Below are 20,090 nucleotides of genomic sequence, written 5' to 3'. Positions count from 1 at the left end.
TAATGGCTACCATTTATTGAGCATGCTAGCTTCTATATTGTTATTGAAGGCTTTTTTGTGTATCAAGAACTCTAATCACTTTCCATACATTAACTAATTTAATCCCAACAACAACTCTATGAGGAAGGCACTATTATTAAGTTCATTTTACTAACAAGAACAATGAGGCACAGAGAGGTTAAGTAAATTCGCCATGGTCACACAGCTAGCAAGTGGCAGAGAATGGAGATTTGAATCCTTCTTTCCAATTCCAAAGCCCCTGTCCTTTCTTTCAGGATCTGGAAAGACTCTATTTCCCATGCCTCTCCTCCATCATCTAAAAAAGGAAAAAGTCAGAAGCAATGTGCCACATCTGGAACTAATAAATAATGATTTCAAAATGCAGGGCATGTTACCTTGTCTGAATCCTGAATTATTTTGACATTCTCTGTACCAAATTTTTCACCATAAAGTTTAACAAGTCTCAGGGAAATCTCTGAGAGGCCGGTGAGCTTTGGCTCTTTATAGACGTACTCCTTTCCATCCTCTTCTTCAAAAAAAGACTATTATAAAGTTAAACATACAATAATTCATAAGCATTATGAACAAATGCAGCATTTACAGAACATCCACTAAGTAATCAGCAATAATGTATTTGAAATAGATTTTAAATAATAGTACTAAAAGCCACATGCATATATTGTAGCTGAAATAAATGAGAACGTTCAAACTCACAGTCATATGAGCATATCATTGGCCTGAAGGTTTTTACACTCGATTTTTCATCACTTGCATACTTACCTGATTTTTATTTGAAAACTTTCAGTACTGGGTATTAAATAAATATTTAAGAAGCTTGACTGAAAACAAAACTGAAGGCAACATTCAAGTCTTATATGCTGTCCCCTGACCTAGTGGATTTAGATATGGAAACCAAAGTGAACATTACACTGAGAAAAGTGTCACACCTGCTGTTGTGACAGGTGCTTTATCTAAACAGAATCCTAGAACCAACTGCTGCTATGGTAATCTAATAATTCAAAGGTGAATGTTTAAAAAGGAAAACAACTTGATGAACTAAAGTATACTTACTTGGCCATAAAAGGCAACTCTGAAGAAAGTGCCTAAAAGTCTTTTCTTTGTGTGCATAACCTCCAAAATTTTTGTGTAAGCTCCATGAAGAGTTCTGTAAACTTGAGTAAGTTTCTGAAAATATGAGAATAAACAAATTAGCTTTATCTTCTGGTTAGTTATGAAATGTCTACAAAAATGCATAAGGGGAATAAACCAACAGCATTTCCTTTTCAAAATGGTTTTGGTGGGGTCATTCGCACTCCCTTCTCCCATGGTCACAGTTAGAAAAAACGCCTTAACAACTTTAGGTGAGAGGGTAGAGCTTAAAATGGTCAAATAACACTGTGATTCTAAATATCATGCTTCATGTCATTCATATCTCAATGGTAGTATATACATTAAAAATACTGTGTTATTGACTACCTTTTTCCTTATGTCTGAATTATTGTAACTAAAAGAGAAGCAAGATGCTTTGTTAGAGCCCTAAGGTGGAAAGATGGGAATAAACGATCATGCAAACACTTTAGGAGAGGAAAGTAAAATGCAGACACAAAAATAACAGTATAAGCCTGAGTGAGGAATGCTTTTGTAACAAGTTCACAGACACTTGCAAAGAATATATTCTTCTACACACTCAGAAAAAGGGAATGTACTATGCAAAGAACATTATCTAGAATGTGAAAAAACAACATAGAAAACAGGAGAAAATGTTTGCAAATCACACACCTGATGTTTTCATATCCAAAAAATATAAGGAACTCTCATAGTTCAACAACAAAATGACAAAACAACCCAATTTAAAGTGAGCAAAGGACTTGAATAGACATCTCTCCGGAGAATATATAAGCAGCCAACAAAGACATGAAAAGCTGTTCAAAATCATTAGTCATTAAGGAAATAGAAATCAAAACCACCATGTGACACCATTTCACATTCACTAGGATGGCTATAATAAGAACCCCAAAACACAAGTGCCAATCAGATGTGCTGGTGGGAAGGTAAAAGGGACAACAATTTGGTGGTTCCTCAAAAGTTATAAGTAGAATTACTCTGTGACTCAGCAGTTCCCCTCTTAGGAATCTATCCAAGATAAACAAAAACATGCCCATACAGAAACTTACTCATAACTGTTTACAACAGCACTATTTATAATAGCCAAAATGTGGAAACGACCCAAACATACAAACAAATTTTAGCATAGCCACACCATGGAATATCATTCAGCCACGAAAAAGGAATCAAGTTCTGATATAAGTTACAACTTGAATGAACCTCTAAATATTATGCTCAGTAAAAGAAGCCAGACACAAAAGGTCACATCTTGTATTCATCTTTTTTTATGACACATCCAGAATAGGCAAATCCATAGAAGGAAAGCAGTGGTCACCAGTGGGTAAGGGAGGGGGTGAAGAGTGATTCCTTGAAGGCAATGGAGTTTTTATGCGATGATAAAAACGTTTTGAACATAGAAAGAGGTGGTGGGAGCATAATATTAAGAATGCGTTAAATGCCACTGAACTGCAAACTAGAAAATGGTTCATTGTATGCTGGTGAATTTCATTTCAATACTAAAAGGGGAGCCCGGAAGCAGATGTTCTTTCTTTCAAATTCTTTCCATACTATTTTCTGCAGTTGAAGACAATTTGAGGGAAGTTTCCCTTCCTTTATGGCTGCTGTGGCTGACATTTTTCAGTCCATCCCATAAAGAACACTGAAAAATTACTTCATCTCATGCAGGATGCTTCAGAATCTATACAGACCCTTGCCTCTCCACAAGGAAACATGAGTAGTTCCCCAATAGGACCTATTGTTTCCTTTAATGTGTAGGGAAGATATATTTTTCTTTCCTCCCTATTCAGTTCAGTTCAGTTCAGTCGCTCAGTCATGTTAGTCAGTTGAATAGCAAAATGTTCTCTGGGTTCCTTATAACCTGCTCTTCAACTTCAGAGTAAAAGAGTAGGTACTTCGGAACTTTTACAAAGGTTCTTAGGATGTAATGCTTTGACAGAAAGAGTAATGCCAATTCTTGTCTTGTCTCATAAGTTGTTCTTTGTCACCTGTATGACATAGATTTAATTACCTAACTCTCACTTTTTAATATAATCACTTGAAATCCACTGTGATTTTTCAGGCATGTCCCCATATACACCAAAAGCAGGGCAAAGAGTAGGAAGACCCAGAACCCAGGAAGAAAAAGTGAGTTTGATAAGAGCCAATTTGGAGAAGAGATTAGAACACTACACAGATGACATTAAATGTATGTTTTCACTCTGGGACACTTCAACAATGTAAGGCTATTTGTTATATATATTTAAGGATAGACTGCTTTGCTTTTAAAAATGGCTTGAGTCCTAAATCTCCCTTTCCAGCATAGCAGGGATAGAAAATTATGATATGGACTCAGTCTTGAATATAAAAAGTCCTGTTTAGTGCTGGTGGCAACAGCTATACTACTATTCTTTAGTAATTCTCCTTGATCAAAGATTTATGTGGCGGACAAAACTGGAAAAGCTCCTCATAAAAGGGTAATTCCAAGTAACTTATTATTCCCCTACTATCATCTGTTAGCAACTTTAGCCTCACCATCAAATTGAAAAGAAGTGATTCACACCTATATCTCTTCCCTGACCACATGGAAATCCAGTAACTTTTTTTGTGTGTGTGAAGACAACGTGGATTGTTCTCTGCCATGAGTGGAGAAGGGAAGATTGCTAGATAAAACTGCAGTGAGAAAAACTGGCATAATGTTAATTTTAATTTATATTTTAAACATTGCATCCTCAATTTCATTTGGAAAATTTAAATGAATATAAGGTAGGACTGGAATTGTAGGACTTTTCAGAATTTTTTAAGGATAGTAATTTAAGACCAAAATAAAATATATAGGTGAATGATGCAAATGTTTCAGTTACTTACCTCAAACTCTCGACGTTTCTCGTAAATTGGAATGATCAACTTGGAAATTTCAGAAATTACTTCATAACGCTCTGCTTTCCATAAGCCATCCACACATTGTTCTAGCAATTCCAGCAAAACTTCCTGCATTGAGAAAGAATGCAATCAAGAATTAGAGATACTTGAGCTCTGCGTAAATATAGTTTGAACTACTTCAAATGAATAAAAAACAGAATGTACTAAATTTAAGGAGATGCACAGGAGTACAGTTGTGTAACTATATATTTAAATGACATGCTTGAAACACTTGAAATTGAAACCACATTCTTAAAAGTATGAAATTAATATTGACAATAGAAAACTACTATTTACTTTGTTTAGCACGTAATAAAGATGTTAACCAAACTTACAAATGGTAACATGTTGAGAAGTACTTTTAAAAGGGGATATGCTTTTCCAAACTGAGGATATTTAAATGTCTAACAGGGTAAATTCCACTAAGCCTATAAATTTCCATGATTTTTTCTTTCTACTAAAATTATATTTATACACATAATAGAGTCTTAAGGTAATTTCACAATTTTCAAGCTGCTGCATCAGTTACATCGGGGTTTATTAAAATGATGTGATTTTGGTCAACAATGCTTCCTTCCTAACTGTTGGTTCTAACACCAGTGAGAATGATAGTATAATACCTCAAGATAGAGATCTCTGACCTTGCCATAATAACAGCTACTATAAAACAACCATCATAGCATGTTCTCAACAATGAAAAGATGATGCCGATTATTCATGCTATCCATATGTCTTAACATTTTATTTCTTTTTTTTTTATTTCTAAAAAAGAATTTTATTAAAAAAGCACAAATGCAAAGAAATGAACAGAGGAAAATTTATGTGTCGAACCTGGACTGGTCACTTATGATAATATACATGCTACAATTCCATTCTCTCCAATCATTCCACCTTCACCCTCTCCCAGAGAGTCCCAAAGACTGTTCTAAATGCCTATGTCTCTTTTGCAGTCTCTTATACAGGGTTTAGGTTACCATTTTTCTAAATTCCATATATATGCGTTAATATACGGTATTGATGTTCTTCTTTCTGGCTTACTTCACTCTGTATAATTGGCTCCAATTTCATCCACCTCATTAAAACTGATTCAAATGCATTCTTTTTGATGGCTGAATAATATTCCATTGTGTATATGTACCAAAGCTTTCTTATCCATTCATCTGCAGATGGACATCTAGGTTGCTTCCATGTCCTGGCTATTATAAACAGTGCTGCAATGAACATTGGAGTACATGTGTCTCTTTCAATTCTGGTTTCCTCGGTGTGTATGCCCAGGAGTGCGATCGCTGGATCATATGGCAGTTCTATTTCCAGTTTTCTGAGGAATCTCCACACTGTTCTCCATAGTGGCTGTACTAGTTTGCATTCCCACCAACAGTGTAAGAGGGTTCCCTTCTCTCCACACCCTCTCCAGCACTTATTGCATGTAGACTTTTGGATAGCAGCCATTCTGACTGGTGTGAAATGGTATCTCATTGTGGTTTTGATTTGCATTTCTCTGATGATGAGGGATGTTGAGCATTTTTTCATGTGTTTATTAGCCATCTTTATGTCTTCTTTGGAGAAATGTCTGTTTAGTTCTTTGGCCCATTTTTTGATTGGGTCACTTAGTTTTCTGGAATTAAGCTGCAGGAGCTGCTTGTATAATTTGGAGATTAATCCTTTATCAGTTGCTTCATTTGCTATTATTGTCTCCCATTCTGAAGGTTGTCTTCTCACCTTGCTTAGAGTTTCCTTTGCTGTGCAGAAGCTTTTGATTTTAATTAGGTCCCATTTGTTTATTTTTGCTTTTATTTCCAATATTCTGGGAGGTGGGTCTTGGAGGATCCTGCTGTGATTTATGTCGGAGAGTGTTTTGCCTACGTTCTCCTCTAGGAGTTTTATAGTTTCTGGTCTTACATTTAGATCTTTAATCCATTTTGAGTTTATTTTGGTGTATGGTGTTAGGAAGTGTTCTAGTTTCATTCTTTTACAAGTGGCTGACCAGTTTTCCCAGCACCACTTGTTAAAGAGACTGTCTTTTCTCCATTTTATATTCTTGCCTCCTTTGTCGAAGATAAGGTGTCCATAGGAGCGTGGGTTTATCTCTGGGCTTTCTATTTTGTTCCATTGATCTATATTTCTGTCTTTATGCCAGTACCATACTGTCTTGATGACTGTGGCTTTGTAATAGAGCCTGAAGTCCGGCAGGTTAATTCCCCCAGTTCCATTCTTCTTCCTCAAGATTGCTTTGGCTATTAGAGGTTTTTTGTATTTCCATACAAATTGTGAGATTATTTGTTCTAGTTCTGTGAAAAATATTGTTGGTAGCTTGATAGGGATTGCATTGAATGTATAAATTACTTTGGGTAGTATACTCATTTTTACAATATTTATTTCTATCTTAAAGAGATGAATTTCAGTCCCATAAAACTGACTGCTACAACAACAAAATTAAAAGCAATTTTGACTTTACTCTTTGTGATAGGTTGAACTGTGTCTCTCACAAAGATAAGCTGAAGCCCTAACTGCCAGTGCCTCAGAATGCCACCTTATTTGGAAATAGGGTCACTGGAGATAATGATGAGTGAAGGTGACATCACACTGGAGTGACTTACTTACAGGAGTGATTTACTGGGTGAGGTTTACTCCAAGAGGACAGAGACAAACAGGGAGAACACCATGTGACTACAGAGGCAGAGACTGGAGTAACGTAGCTATGAGCCAAGGAAACCCAAGACCAACAGCTCCCATCAGAGCTAGGAGGAGGCAAGGAAGGCTGCTACCCAGAGTCTCAGAGGAAACATGACCATGCGGACACCTTGATTTCAGACCTCTTGACTCCAGAACTGTGAGACAATAAAGTTCTATTGTTTTGCACCCAGTTTGTGTACGTTGTTATGGCAACTCTAGGAAACTAATACACTCTCAATCTTGACTCATCTTCTAATCAGTTCATCGCCAATTTCTGCCACTTTTACTTCCTAAATACTTCTCAAATCTGACCCTTCCTCTCCATTTCTACACTCATTGGTAAGGTTCAGGACAGCATTATTGTTGTTTTCTAACAGATCTTCCTGCCTCCAGCCTAGGCACTTTCAAATCTATCCTGCGCAAATCTGCCAGAGGGTTTTGATTAAAATACAAACCAGACTACATCTGTCTTCCCTTAGAATATCATGGCTCCCCATCATTTGCAGAACTAAGGACAAAAATTATACATAAATTATTACTGTAGAACACAAAAGAGTTCCAACAAATGCGTTTACATAAGAAACTGATTATAGTTCTTGACTAATAAGAAATATTACTACTTTCCCTTGGAGTACAAAAAAGGGTCAGGCTTAAGGCCACTTCTATGACTAAGCTGAAGCTGCTGTTTGGAAAAAAGGACGTAACTGCAGTTGTGCTAATCCATTTATCTCCCATGAACTCTCTGGAATCTTCCTGCTGTGAGCCCACACAAACTGGAGATCTTACATGAAAATCATCTAAGTCTAACTAAAACCCCCAAAATGAATTAATTTACCCCATGCTTCACAGTCAAGCAATGAACCTGTACTAAAATACAAGTATCCAGATTCTCTGTTATTATTAATTAATCCAGCAAACATGTTTTATTTATTTTTTCTTCTACTGACCCTAGGGTTCTTCATTTCTTCCTTTTCTAGTTGCTTTAGGTGTAGAGTTAGGTTATTTAGTTGGCTTTTTTCTTGTTTCTTGAGGTATGCCTGTATTGCTATGAACCTTCCCCTTAGCACTGCTTTTACAGCAAACATGTTTTAAACATCGACTCTTCTAAGTTCTGGGAGTAAAAGCCAAGTTTACTATCCAGGTGGTCAGTGATAAAGTCTGACATTTATGTAGCACCTAATGACTTATAAATAACCTTCATGTTTATTGTGAAGTGACCAGGATAGTATTATTGTCTTTATTATTTTTCACTTAAGAAATATTTATTGATTTCATACTATGTGCTAATCATTTTGGGCTTCCCTGGTGGTACAGATGCTGAAGAATCCGCCTGCAATGCAGGAGACCCAGGTTTGATCCCTGGGTCAGGAAGAGGACCTGGAGAAGGAAATGGCAACCCACTCCAGCATTTTTGATGCTAGACGGGCTCCTACTGTTATGAATCTTTTTTCTTTTTAATTGGAGGATAATTGCTTTACAATGTTGTGTTCATTTCTGCCACACAACATGAGTCAGTCATTAAGTATGTGTGTGTGTGTGTGGTGTGTACCCTCTCTCTAGAGCCTCCCTCCCTCCCCCAGATCTTATCCCTCTAGGTCATCACGGAGCACCGGGCTGAGCTCCCTGTGTTATTCACCAACTTACCCCTAGCTATCTATTTTACATATGGTCATGTACACGTTTTAATGCTACTCTCTCAATTCATCCCACCCTCTCTTTCCCCCCACTGTGTCCACAAGCCTCTAGTTATACTGATGAGGAGAGAGACTCATAGAGAAGTAGTAGGTAAAAAAATAGAGGTAGGAGGTAAAGCTTCTAGGCATAGATCATTTTAGCTAAATGAACCAGAGCTAGCTTGAAATTGCTTATATTTAAAAAATAGAGTTCATAGAGTACAAAGTGTGTCTCTATCACTTTAAACTGCTGCTTTTTATGTTTCTTAATACAACCTTAAAAAAAATTCATTTCTATGGGCCTGCAAGCACTTCAGTCTCCCTCCTTTTGTTGTTTCTTTTTTTGGTCTTCACGTCCCTTAAATGTGAACGTCACTGTGATTCAGTTCTTGGTTCTCTGGTCTTCACTTGCTATATTATCTTCCATTATCAGTGTGCTTTGCTTCTCACACAGCTATGAATTCTAGGTGGGGCTCTGCAACCATGATCTCTCTCCTTAGATTCAGTTCTTAATGTCTAATGACCTGATGTTGTTTCCATTTCAATAACCTTCCACTGATACTTCAAATTCAGTACTCATCTAAAATGGAATTCATCACCTTCCCTGTAAAATGATCCATCCATCATTTTTCTATAAATATCCAAACCTGAAATCTCAGTGCTACTTTTGACTCTTTTCCTACATAGCCAGCAAGTCTTCCTCTTTTCCTCAGTGTTCCCTGAACCTGTCACTAGCAGGGTTTAGGCCTGGCTGCTTCACAACTGGACACTTAGGGCAGCCCGCATTCCAGCCTCTGCCCCCAGCCGCCATCCATCAACCTCCAATACATTTCCCACATTACCACCAATTTAAACTTTCCTCCTGCTTCATTTCATCTTGTTATTATTCTGCTCAAAAACCTTTGACAGCAATTCAACATTCTAATCAATAAAGTCCAGACATTCAAAGTTTCTCAAATTTGGACCTCCACTACTACTCTTCCCTATGCGAACCCAATGGTTTAGCCAAAATGATCCATTCACTCTTCTTCCTAAAACAAGGCTTACACTTTCCCACCTCTTAACTTTTATCCCAGCTATTCTCTGCTGCTGCTGAAATGACTTCAGGGTATCCTCATTCTTTAAACCTCTCTCTAGTCCTAACTCTCCGCAGCCCAAAGGTATCTCTTACCTTTGACTCTGCATATTGTCTGTATTATTCAAATGGCACTGTCTTGCTTTTCTCCATTTTGTGTAGGTGGGTTGTCTCTTTAGGTCAGGGATCAGCTATATCTAATTATTTTATACCTCTTCTATCACCAAGTCCAAACCCTTATTGAGCAAGTGACAACTACAGCTGTTTACTATCCATATGAAGCTCAGAGCAGAAATTTTCCATCTTTAAAACACCTAGAAGCCTCCTCTCTTTAGCTGTTACATTGTTAACTCTATTGTTTATGGAGATGTCTTCAAAGTATGGTACCTGTGGTCTGGTTACTGGGAAGGTGATTGGATGATGATACATGGTACATTTCTAAAACCAGACAGTAAGAACTGTTGCAGAGATAGGGCTCCACATTCCAAAAAGGGACATCTGATCCCTGGGTAGTTTTAATCCTTATAGTTCATCAACCCTTAGTTACCTTTCAAATTAAGTTAGCTGTAATAATTTCTTAATGTAAATATATTTAAAGAAGTTAAATTTATCTAACTGACAATGCAGGCCCTGGAATCTTACTTCGCTATAATGGACATCCATCATTCCAGCATCCTCCTTCATTGCTCCTTCTTCATCTATGTTGGGAGTAATTTTCTTGAAGGCTGAACATCCATTAGGGAATAATTCTGTGTAAATAAAAAGCAGTGAAGTAAATTTACTTTTTTAAAGTGTTTTGTAAATGAAAGACAGACTTACATGGATTACCTATCCTTAAAAATAAACACACACTTTTGGTAAGGAACAAAGTCATAAGTGCAATTTTCTGTTACAAAAAAAGAAAAAAACTTTTTTACCAATTCTATCTATCTACTATATATCCTACCAGTCTTTTCCCCAAATGATGAGCTCAAGGTACTTACAAATAAGTTTCATTCTCTGACTATCCCTCATCTGCAATGCTTGGTATAGCAAAAGTTTCCTAATATGATCTATTTATTGACTATGCCAAAGCCTTTGACTGTGTGGATCATAATAAATTGTGGAAAATTCTTAAGGAGATGGGAATACCAGACCACCTGACCTGCTTCTTGAGAAACCTGTGTACAGGTCAGGAAGCAACAGTTAGAACTGGACATGGAACAACAGACTGGTTCCAAATAGGAAAAGGAGTACGTCAAGGCTGTATGTTGTCACCCTGCTTATTTAACTTATATGCAGAGTACATCATGAGAAACGCTGGGCTGGAGGAAGCACAAGCTGGAAGCAAGATTGCTGGGATGGCATCTGGTCCCATCACTTCATGGCAAATTGATGGGGAAACAGTGACTGACTTAATTGTTTTGGGCTCCAAAATCACTGCAGATGGTGATTGCAGCCATGAAATTAAAAGACACTTACTCCTTGGAAGGAAAGTTATGACCAACCTAGACACCATATTAAAAAGCAGAGACATTACTTTGTCAACAAAGGTTCATCTAGTCAATGCTATGGTTTTTCCAGTAGTCATGTGTGGATGTGAGTGTTGGACTATAAAGAAAGCTAAACTGAGTGCAGAATTGATGCTTCTGAACTGTGGTGTTAGAGAAGACTCTTGAAAGTCCCTTGGACTGCAAGGAGATCCAACCAGTCCATCCTAAAGGAAATCAGTCCTGGGTGTTCATTGAAAGGACTGATGTGAAAGCTGAAACTCCAATACCCTGGCCACCTGATGCAAAGAGCTGATTCATTTGAAAAGACCCTGATGCTGCAAAAGATTGAAGGCAGGAGAAGGGGACAACAGAGGATGAGATGGTTATATGGCATCACCAACTCGATGGACATGAGTTTGGGTAAACTCTGGGAATTGGTGATGGACAGGGAGGCCTGGCGTGCTGCGGTTCATGGGGTTGCAAAGAGTCGGACACAACTGAGCGACTGAATTAAATATGATCTAAAAATTATTAACACTTTGATCCTGTGTATGTTTATCGTCTGTCACCTAAACAAAGAGGGCATGTACTTTTCAGGTAAACATTGAATGAGCTTTTGTAATCATCTCTAGTTCCTTGTTTACTGGAGAATTGGAAAAGCGGCCTAGGACTTGTAAAGAAAGGCAGGAAATAAAATAGATGTCAGGGATGAGGCATACTTAGAGAAATAGGATGGGGCACTGGAGGAACCAGAGCTTTTGAAGTTAGCCAGACCTAATTTTATCATTAACTGTGTGATTTTAGACATGTTTATCTCTCTAGGACTGTATCTGTAAAACAGATGACAACTACTTAAAAGAATTCAATGAAATATAAAGTGTTTAGAACAGTACCTAACATACAGCAAGTGTTTAATAAATTTGTTTTACCAAAGCTACCAATAAGTAAACTAGGTTTCTGAAGATAAAATTAAATAATTGCTAGCAGTTGGTATAGTGACTGCAGTTGGACCACTGGGAGGTTAGTAGTGAGCCCCAGCTGAAAACTACTGCTGTAGGATAGTGGACCAAATTGTTATCATCAAACAAGAGTCTGGGGATAGAAGGCCACAAGGTTGTCTACAGATTTTGCACTTAGGAACACATCCCAACACTCTTGCTGTGGCCGCATTTACCCCTATATAAGTGGGTTGTCACTTTAAAGGAAAATTCAGTCTCCTCATAACAGAATCTGCTAGTTAGTAGAAAATCACTGGTCGCAAAGGGGACAAACAGCTTTTGCCATTTACTGTTCTACAATCTAATAGTGATGCTTAGAAATCATGATGTTCTCATGACTAAATATTTGGTAAGCTTCCTGGTGTTAGAGGCTGGAGAAGGAAGAAGGAAGGTTTAAGAAAGACAAACCTCATACTGAGATTTCTCAGCATTCTGATGGAAAAAGGGTCATGTATCATGGCTTGGTCTATGGGACACTCATTGAGTGCATTGTGAGAACATTTCAAATTTAGGAGAAAACATCCCACTTGATTCATAAAGTGAAGGGTTAGTTATGCAGTTAAGGAAGAGGGCCCCAAAACTTGAGAACAGGTAAAGAATGTAGTAGTCCTTAACACAGAAAAGAGTCAACCCCCTGAAGGCCTCAGGCAGCTACATCCATGACTGGGAGAAAAATTCTATCTACTCTGAGGATATTATTATTTTAAATGATTCCCACATCCAGGGTTTCTAGAGAAGGCCGGGATTCAGGAGAGGATAAAAAGGGGCCAAAGCATCTCAGGAAAGGGTCTTTCAGTGTGTATCTCAAGTAGAGAGAGGGTAAATTATGGTTCCTGTCAGAAACAAACAGGTTAAGAGCTACTTTTGGACTCTGTGGTCTACATCATCTGGTGTAAAGACTACTCTTAAGGATTTTTTCAGCTTCAGAGTCCACTCTTCTTGCTAAGTACATTATCTTGATTCCTATGCCCGATGATGCATCTCCAATTAGAGAAGCACATATATATATACACATACACACATATCCATATATATAAATATATATGTCCTTGTTTGTTTAAGTTATCAACACCCACCAAACTATCCAATGATAAGAAGAGTCTTTTTTGTGGGTCTTCAAAATGCTTGGGGAAAACTCTGATTCTCTTTAGTCTTGTTTCAGATGAAACAAGTTACTAAATCTAGGCCAGTGTATATGTGTGTGAGGGCTCTTCCGTAGCCCTATGTAGCATTATATCACATGGTCTTGAAGGGTCTGCTTTAAATCTTTCTGGTATGTGACCTGGATTCCTGATTCTGCCCTTCAGAGCTGTGGCTTCTGTTTTCCTGATGTTATCCTAGGGCAAGCAAGATGCAAACTGTCCAAGAAGACCGCTACCTTAAGCACGAATGGTCCGTGAAGAAAGTGGAGGAGAGTCTGGAGGGTGGGAAAGCTACCCTTGCTACATAAGACTACTAGCTAGAAGAGGATTAGGAGATAAGAGCCTCAAGTGGAGGGCAGAAAGGGAAAAGGCTGTGACTAGGAAGGACCTGAGGAAAGCTGTCAGATCCCGGGTATAAAGACTTGGGAGAGGGACCAACATTACCCTATAAGGCATGGCAAGAACAGACTCTACGGGAAAGGAAATTCCTTTTCCTGGGGTGATGGAGGAGCTCTACACGCCTCAAGCTTTGCTGAATCTCGGATGCTCTGTGGCGGTGGAAGAATGCACATTTAATTCTTGTCTACCCTGGGGGAAACAGCTATGCGCTGTCTCAGGAAGAGAAAAGGAAGAGGCACAGGAATCTAGTCTCCAGAGAATGACACCTAGAACATGTTGAGGTTTGCAGACAAAGTAGAAGTAAGGCAATTTAGATCTGTTTTTTGATTATGTATTTTTGGGAGTGGGAGTAACTAACACCTCGTATCACCGCTTAGAGGTAACTTAGAAAAAGGGAAGAAAATGAGATCCTTAAGATCTCTGGTACAAAGAGCAAGAGCTCTGGCTGAAAGAAGTTTGAGGGTGGGGGTGAGGCAGGGAGCACTGTACCTCTCTCTCCACTTTCCCTTTCAGTTCAGTGCCTGAAGCATGAAAAACAGGATCTAGAAATGGCCCCTCTCTCGTATTCTGGGGTCACTTCGGGATGCCTGGGGACCAAGTCTTTGCTCAAATAGAAGAACATCTGTCTCCAATGTGTCAGCTGTAGCATTTCATTCCATCTTGATGAAAAAGAAAGCTTTATGATGACTTCAAGAGAAATGGCATAGAACTTTGAGAAAACTGAAAAATTTTGGCAATTGATATGTCAGAGATTTTTTCTTAATCATAAAAGGATATTTGATAGAAAGCAAAGGGTTCTACAATTGCTCTATTATTTTTGATAAATAATTTTGTCTTAAATATAAATGGAAAATTTTCTTTCAGTCCTGCACTCAAATGTACTTTTACTTACTCTGTGAATATCCAGGTCTTACCTAGGTTATGGATTTCTCAGACTGGAAGACAAGGTAACAGATGAAGAGTTTAACTTGTGTTTTAACACTAGTGGTTTACCTTGGCATAACTATCATACTTTAATCACAAAATTAACAAAATCAGGTGTTTCGGATCATTGGAATGAAAGAAGCTAAGGAAGGGAAACCCTAAGGATTTTACTACTGCCACAATTTCAGAATAAGATTTTCTAGTTTAAGTGAGTAGAATTTTCCAGGCTTAAAAATAGATGGTACCTATAAATAAATATGTAAACTTCTCCTAAATTTAAGATTACTTTTGTTAAAATGCAAAACATTGTTTTTTCCTACTCAGAGACGGGTTCCTTGATTTCAACAAAGGATAAATTCTGAAACAAACAAAAAACAACAACAACCCTTGAAGGTTTTGTGAAATACGTATTTAAATGATCGGTTAAAAGCACTGTTTCCACTTCTTGAAACATGTCACATTGTTTGCTGTTCAGGCTGGCTGCCTCAAGTTAATGTCCAAAAAAATTCACAGCAAATTTATATATTTTAGTTCCTGTTTTCTCCAATCCTACAGTTATAATTCTAAAGCTTAAGAACTGATAATGGAGAGAAATAATTCTTGATTTTTGCCTAGTTTTAAGGTCTTTGCCCCTCTGAAAAAATTCTAAGGAAATACTTTAATATAGTTAACTATTTTCAGTATCTAATGGGTGTAGGTTTATACTTAGTAGACATAAAACTCTTATTTCAAATTTCTACTAATTGAAAAGATGAGATAATATTAACCTTATATATCTGAAAGACACACCTAAAACCTTATTTAGTTGTGTTTAAGGGTCTCATAAATGGCAACCCACTCCAGTGTTCTTGCCGGGAGAATCCCAGGGACAGAGGAGCCTGGTGGGCCGCCGTCTATGGGGTCGCACAGAGTCGGACACGACTGACGCGACTTAGCAGCAAGGGTCTCATATTTGTTAGTTTATTTCTAACTGCAGGTGTGCAATTTCAGTATTTGTTTTTATGGCAATTTCACAGGCATACCAGTGATGTAGGAAAAAGAAGCCTCACACAAGGCCTTCTTTTAATACTTAATCTTGTTCTCCACTTTAAAACCACATATGAACTAAAAAGAAAATACTAGAGCATGTCAATTTCAAACATATGATTGTTGAAAAGAAATTCAGTACCAAACAGAAGGTGGCTAATTTAATATGCAAGTAAAATGAATAATTTTAGTTATGCCATTTTGTTTGTGAAGAAAGACACCTGGTTAACTACAGAAATTCTGGAATTAAAAAATAAAACATGGTTGTGTTCTCATAGCCAAAACCAGAGTGATGTGACTCCCACAAGATGGTTTCATTTTGCAGTAATGTTACTCATTTGACTGCCTTCAAGGAAATACTGAGTTGGCCAAAAAGTTCTTTTGGGGTTTTCCATATGTTGTTACAAGAAACCCAAATGAAGTTTTTGGCCAACCCAATAGATTGGCAATTATGATCGACAGTGGGAGATTTCTTTGCAGTGCCCAATGTCAATCAATTTTTAAAAATCTTTTTATTTTGTATTGGAGTAGAGCCAAATAATAAGGCTGTGACAGTTTCAGGTGGACAGCAAAGGGCTCAGCCACACATATATGTGTATCTGTTCTCTTAACTCAACTGTTTCACTATTTAAGTAGTTGTTACAGTAGTCAACAATACTAATTTTGGAAAGAGAAGCTTTCAGGCAGATTCCTGAATTAGACTTGCCGAATCCCGAGCCCTTTAAGACCGTGACTCCTTTTGTGGATGCCCCACCCCCAGCCCTACAACCAGCCCCAGCTCCATTGAGACATAATTGATATTGAACACTGTGTACATTTCAGGTGTCTGTGTTGATTTGACACATGTATACATTGTGAAATGATTACCACATTAGTGTTCATCACGACACACAATTACCCTTTTGGACAGAGTGAATAAGTATATAACAAAATCTTCTTCACTATAATCCCTATATACATTAGATATCCAGAACATATTCATCTTGTAAGTGGAAATTTGTACCCTTTGACCTAAATCACCCTATTTTTGGCACTCCTCTGGCTACCACCATTCTACTTTCTGTGGCTACAAGTTTGGCTTAAGATTCCACATATAAGTAAGATTGTACAGTATTTGTCTTTCTCTTTCTTAGATTTACTTCACTTAGCTTGATACCCTAAAGATGCATCTGTGTTGTCACAAATGGTAGGATTCCCTTCTTTCCATTGACTACATGTGCCATGTCTACTTCATCCATTCATATGGATCCATTTCATGTTTCCATAATACTAATTAGCATCGTTTCAGTTCAACAGGAAGAACTTTTCTCAGCATTTCTTGGAAGACAGGTCTAGTAGTGATGGACTCCCTCGGCTTTTGTTTTCCTGGAAAAGTGCTCATCTGTTCATTTCTGAAGGACAAATTTGCTGGATGGAGTATTCTTGGTTGGCAGTTATTTTTTTCTTTCAGAACTTGAAAAATATTATCCTACCCTCTCCTGGCCTATAAGGTTTCTGCTGATAGCATCCCATAGATCTTATAGGCTTTCTTCACTCTTCATCCTTCTTCTCCTCTGACTGGATAATCTCAAAGGTCTAGTATTTTAACGCAGATTATTTCTTCTCCTTGACCCATTCTGTTTCTAATACTCTTGATTTCAGTTTTAACTTCATTTTTTGCATTCATAAGTGCCAGAAAATGTTTGGTTCTATTTATGAGATTTCCATCTCTGTTTAACTTCTCATTTTGTCTGTGTATTATTTTCCTGATTTTATTGAATTTTCTGTTTTATTGTAGCGCATTGTGCTTCCTTAGAAGAGCTATTTTGAATTCTTGATTGGATAAATTGCAGATCCCCATGTCTTTCTTACTACAAGATTATTATGATCATTTGTGGGTGTCATATTTCCTTCATTTTTCATGTTCCCTGAAATTTTGCATTACTATCCTCACATTTTAAATGTCAGCCACCTTCAACCAATTTTACTGTCTGATTTTGGGTGAGAAATACTTCCCATCTGTCCTGCTAGGGATTCTGAGGCTTTCACAGACATTGTATGGATACACCTGCTCTGCAATTCTGGCTCTCACATATGACAGATTTCATAAGCATATATGTCTTTTCTCCAGCATGTAACGTACTATGCCAGGTGCTAACAGCCTCCCCTTTGATTTCCCAAGAGTAATGCTACTCGTGGTCTCTCCCTGGCCCACATACGCTAGGTGGCTTTCTGCACATGCTCAGTATCCATCTGCCAGAGCTGGCTCTCATTGCCTTCAGCAGCATACCTAGAGATCCAGCTACAGGATGGGGGAAAGTATGGTTGAGGCACATGGAGCACCAGGGGTGCCTGTGGGCCAATGGGGGATCCACAGGCTAAATATCTCTAGGGATTTGTTGGCAGGCTTTTTCATGGAGTCTATGATGTGGTTAGTAGGGTCTGTTTGTGTGTAATGCCCTCTAAGAATCCTATCTGCTGCTCCCTCAGCCTCTCCCTGTCTCCCAGTCATTCAGCTCACAACTCAGCACTCTGGATGGAGCAAGAGAGAAATGGGCCTCTTTGGGAGCATCCTGTGCTGCTGGGAAACACAGTAGCCCTTCATATGCTCTCACTTTTCCCTGCATTAGAAATCAAGGGTGAGAAAGTCTCTCTTGGCACTGAGCTGTGCCACCTTGTGGAAAAGGTGACATGAATAAATCAAACTATTCCTCTTACCCTCTTCAATGCATTCAAACTTGTATAATTTTTGCTCCAATAGCATGCTGGAACTTCTCCACTGGACTTCTGGACTTCCCCCAAGGCTTTCTCATCTATGGGTGACTATCTAAAACAAGTGTTCTCCAGGGGATCCTAGACTGCAGCTGACAGGGGCTGGAGCCGGCTCATAGGCCACTGCAAGGTCCACAGACAGGACACAGGTCTGTCTGCCCATTACCTGATATTGGGTGGGTAACATTCCTCCCAGGTCCCTTGGTATGTGGGGCTGGATCCCACAGCTCCCACAAAGACACTTCATCCATGTATGGATGCCAAATTGTTCTTGAGATGGGTATACAAACAAACAACATATTAAAGGGCCATCTAGCTGATGTGTGAACTCCCTTTTTTGTCTTTTTAGTATTTTTAAAAATATATTTCTTTCTTTATCTGCCTGCACTGGGTCTTAGTTGTAGCAGGTGAGACCTTTAGTTGTGGCATGCAGGATCTGATTCCCTGACCAGGGACAGAACATGAGCCCTGCACTGGGAGCACAGGGAAGTCCTCCCAACTCCCTTTTAATACCAAGATACTGTTATACTAAAAGTGCTGTACAGATGTAATTCATGGACAGTTGTTGGTAAAGTTGGGGCAGACAGGGGGAAATAAGTGATGTATGTTATCCAGAGCTCCCCATAAGCCCTGAGGAGAATTTAATCTGTGGCAGTCTTCCAGGGAGACAGTCTTGGAAAATAAACATTGAGCATCAGGCCTGGCCCTGTACTATTTAACTTATTCTTGTACTCTTAATGAAAGCAGAAGGCAAATGAACAATCCAGTTTTCTTTTAGAACAACTTCTGTTCAACAGTGAGTGAGATGAAAGGTGAGCATATTTTTCAGAGCTCAATCACATGCCATTCATAGCTGCGAGTTACAAAGATAAAACTCCTTGGGCTAACTGAAGTTCTCCCTGACTCAAAGAACAGAAATATCTTACTTTTTCGATGAAGAAACTCTGCAACCAAAGCCGCTATATGGACATAACACATTGCTGCCTGAAAAAGGATGACAAAGAAGGAACCGTGAGATTGTGCTCCAGGGGTTTGGGAGGGGCTGTGTTTAGAACAAAGTCATAAGTAGTCACCTCTGAAAAATCTCCATTTTTTATATGAATCTTGGCCATGCTATCAAGCCAGGTTTTCCTGAGCTCTGGGGTACTTGCGTAGGACTTGGCTAAGCTATACTGGAGATCAATTAGCATTTCGGGGTCCTTCTCATGCTCCTTCATTTGAGCTGTGGCCATAAGAACAGTACGGATTCTCTTGGTCAAGTCTTTGACTTCTGAGGGAAAAGCAGTTGCCTAATATCAAAACAAACAAAAAAGACATGTTTTTCAATGTTATCAGTGTGCTCTAAGCCTAAGCAGCCCATCCTGGGAATAACATAGAACTTTTACCCCTTGTCAGAAATCTTGGTATTTGGTTCTAGGTTCTTGGCATATGGGCATGCCTAAAGAGTTTTAAATTAATTCTTTAAACAATATTCTACTATCTCAGGCTTAAAAAGCACTGAGTTTGATGGTAGTATATTCCTAACACATAAAAGCACAGACTCTGGAGCCAGACTACCTGGTTTCAAACCCCACCTCTTCTGTTGTCAATTCAATGGCAATAAAGGTAATCCATATTTGCCTTTACTGTGTAATTTTAGTTAAATTAGTAACTAAAAATTGATATCTTACTCTGTACCAAGCAGTGGCGTGGGCACTTTACATGTTTTAAACTTTATAACAACATTATGAATTAAGACTATTATAATTCATTTTACCAATGGGAAAACCGAGATACACAGCAGTTAAGTAGTTTGGCCAAAGTCGTGAAGCTGGTAGGTGGTAGAGACAGGACTGACATCCAGGCAGTTGGGCTACAGAGCTCATGACCTTAGTCACTCTTCCATCGACCCACTACCATATGCATTAACATGAAAACCAATTTCCAATTATGGA

At 38.4% G+C, this 20,090-nt stretch overlaps 1 protein-coding gene across 2 annotated transcripts in view; it reads right to left on the bottom strand.

Moving 5' to 3' along the window:
- Positions 1-20,090, bottom strand: part of DOCK11 (dedicator of cytokinesis 11) — a 224,302-nt gene that overhangs the window by 21,451 nt on the left and 182,761 nt on the right. For both annotated transcript variants that reach the window (XM_055437858.2, XM_088834017.1), the window contains 6 exons: positions 19,230-19,445; positions 19,083-19,140; positions 10,087-10,193; positions 3,970-4,092; positions 1,072-1,185; positions 396-542 (listed from right to left, as the gene is read on the bottom strand). In XM_055437858.2, the coding sequence (XP_055293833.2) occupies positions 396-542; positions 1,072-1,185; positions 3,970-4,092; positions 10,087-10,193; positions 19,083-19,140; positions 19,230-19,445 (765 nt within the window). The remainder of the gene's footprint in view (positions 1-395; positions 543-1,071; positions 1,186-3,969; positions 4,093-10,086; positions 10,194-19,082; positions 19,141-19,229; positions 19,446-20,090) is intronic.

The sequence above is a fragment of the Moschus berezovskii genome, chromosome X (assembly GCF_049115385.1).
Source record: "Moschus berezovskii isolate FMDL1 chromosome X, NW_MosBer_1.0, whole genome shotgun sequence".
NCBI classification, from domain to species: domain Eukaryota; kingdom Metazoa; phylum Chordata; class Mammalia; order Artiodactyla; family Moschidae; genus Moschus; species Moschus berezovskii.
This window is presented reverse-complemented; position numbering and strand designations above follow the sequence as displayed.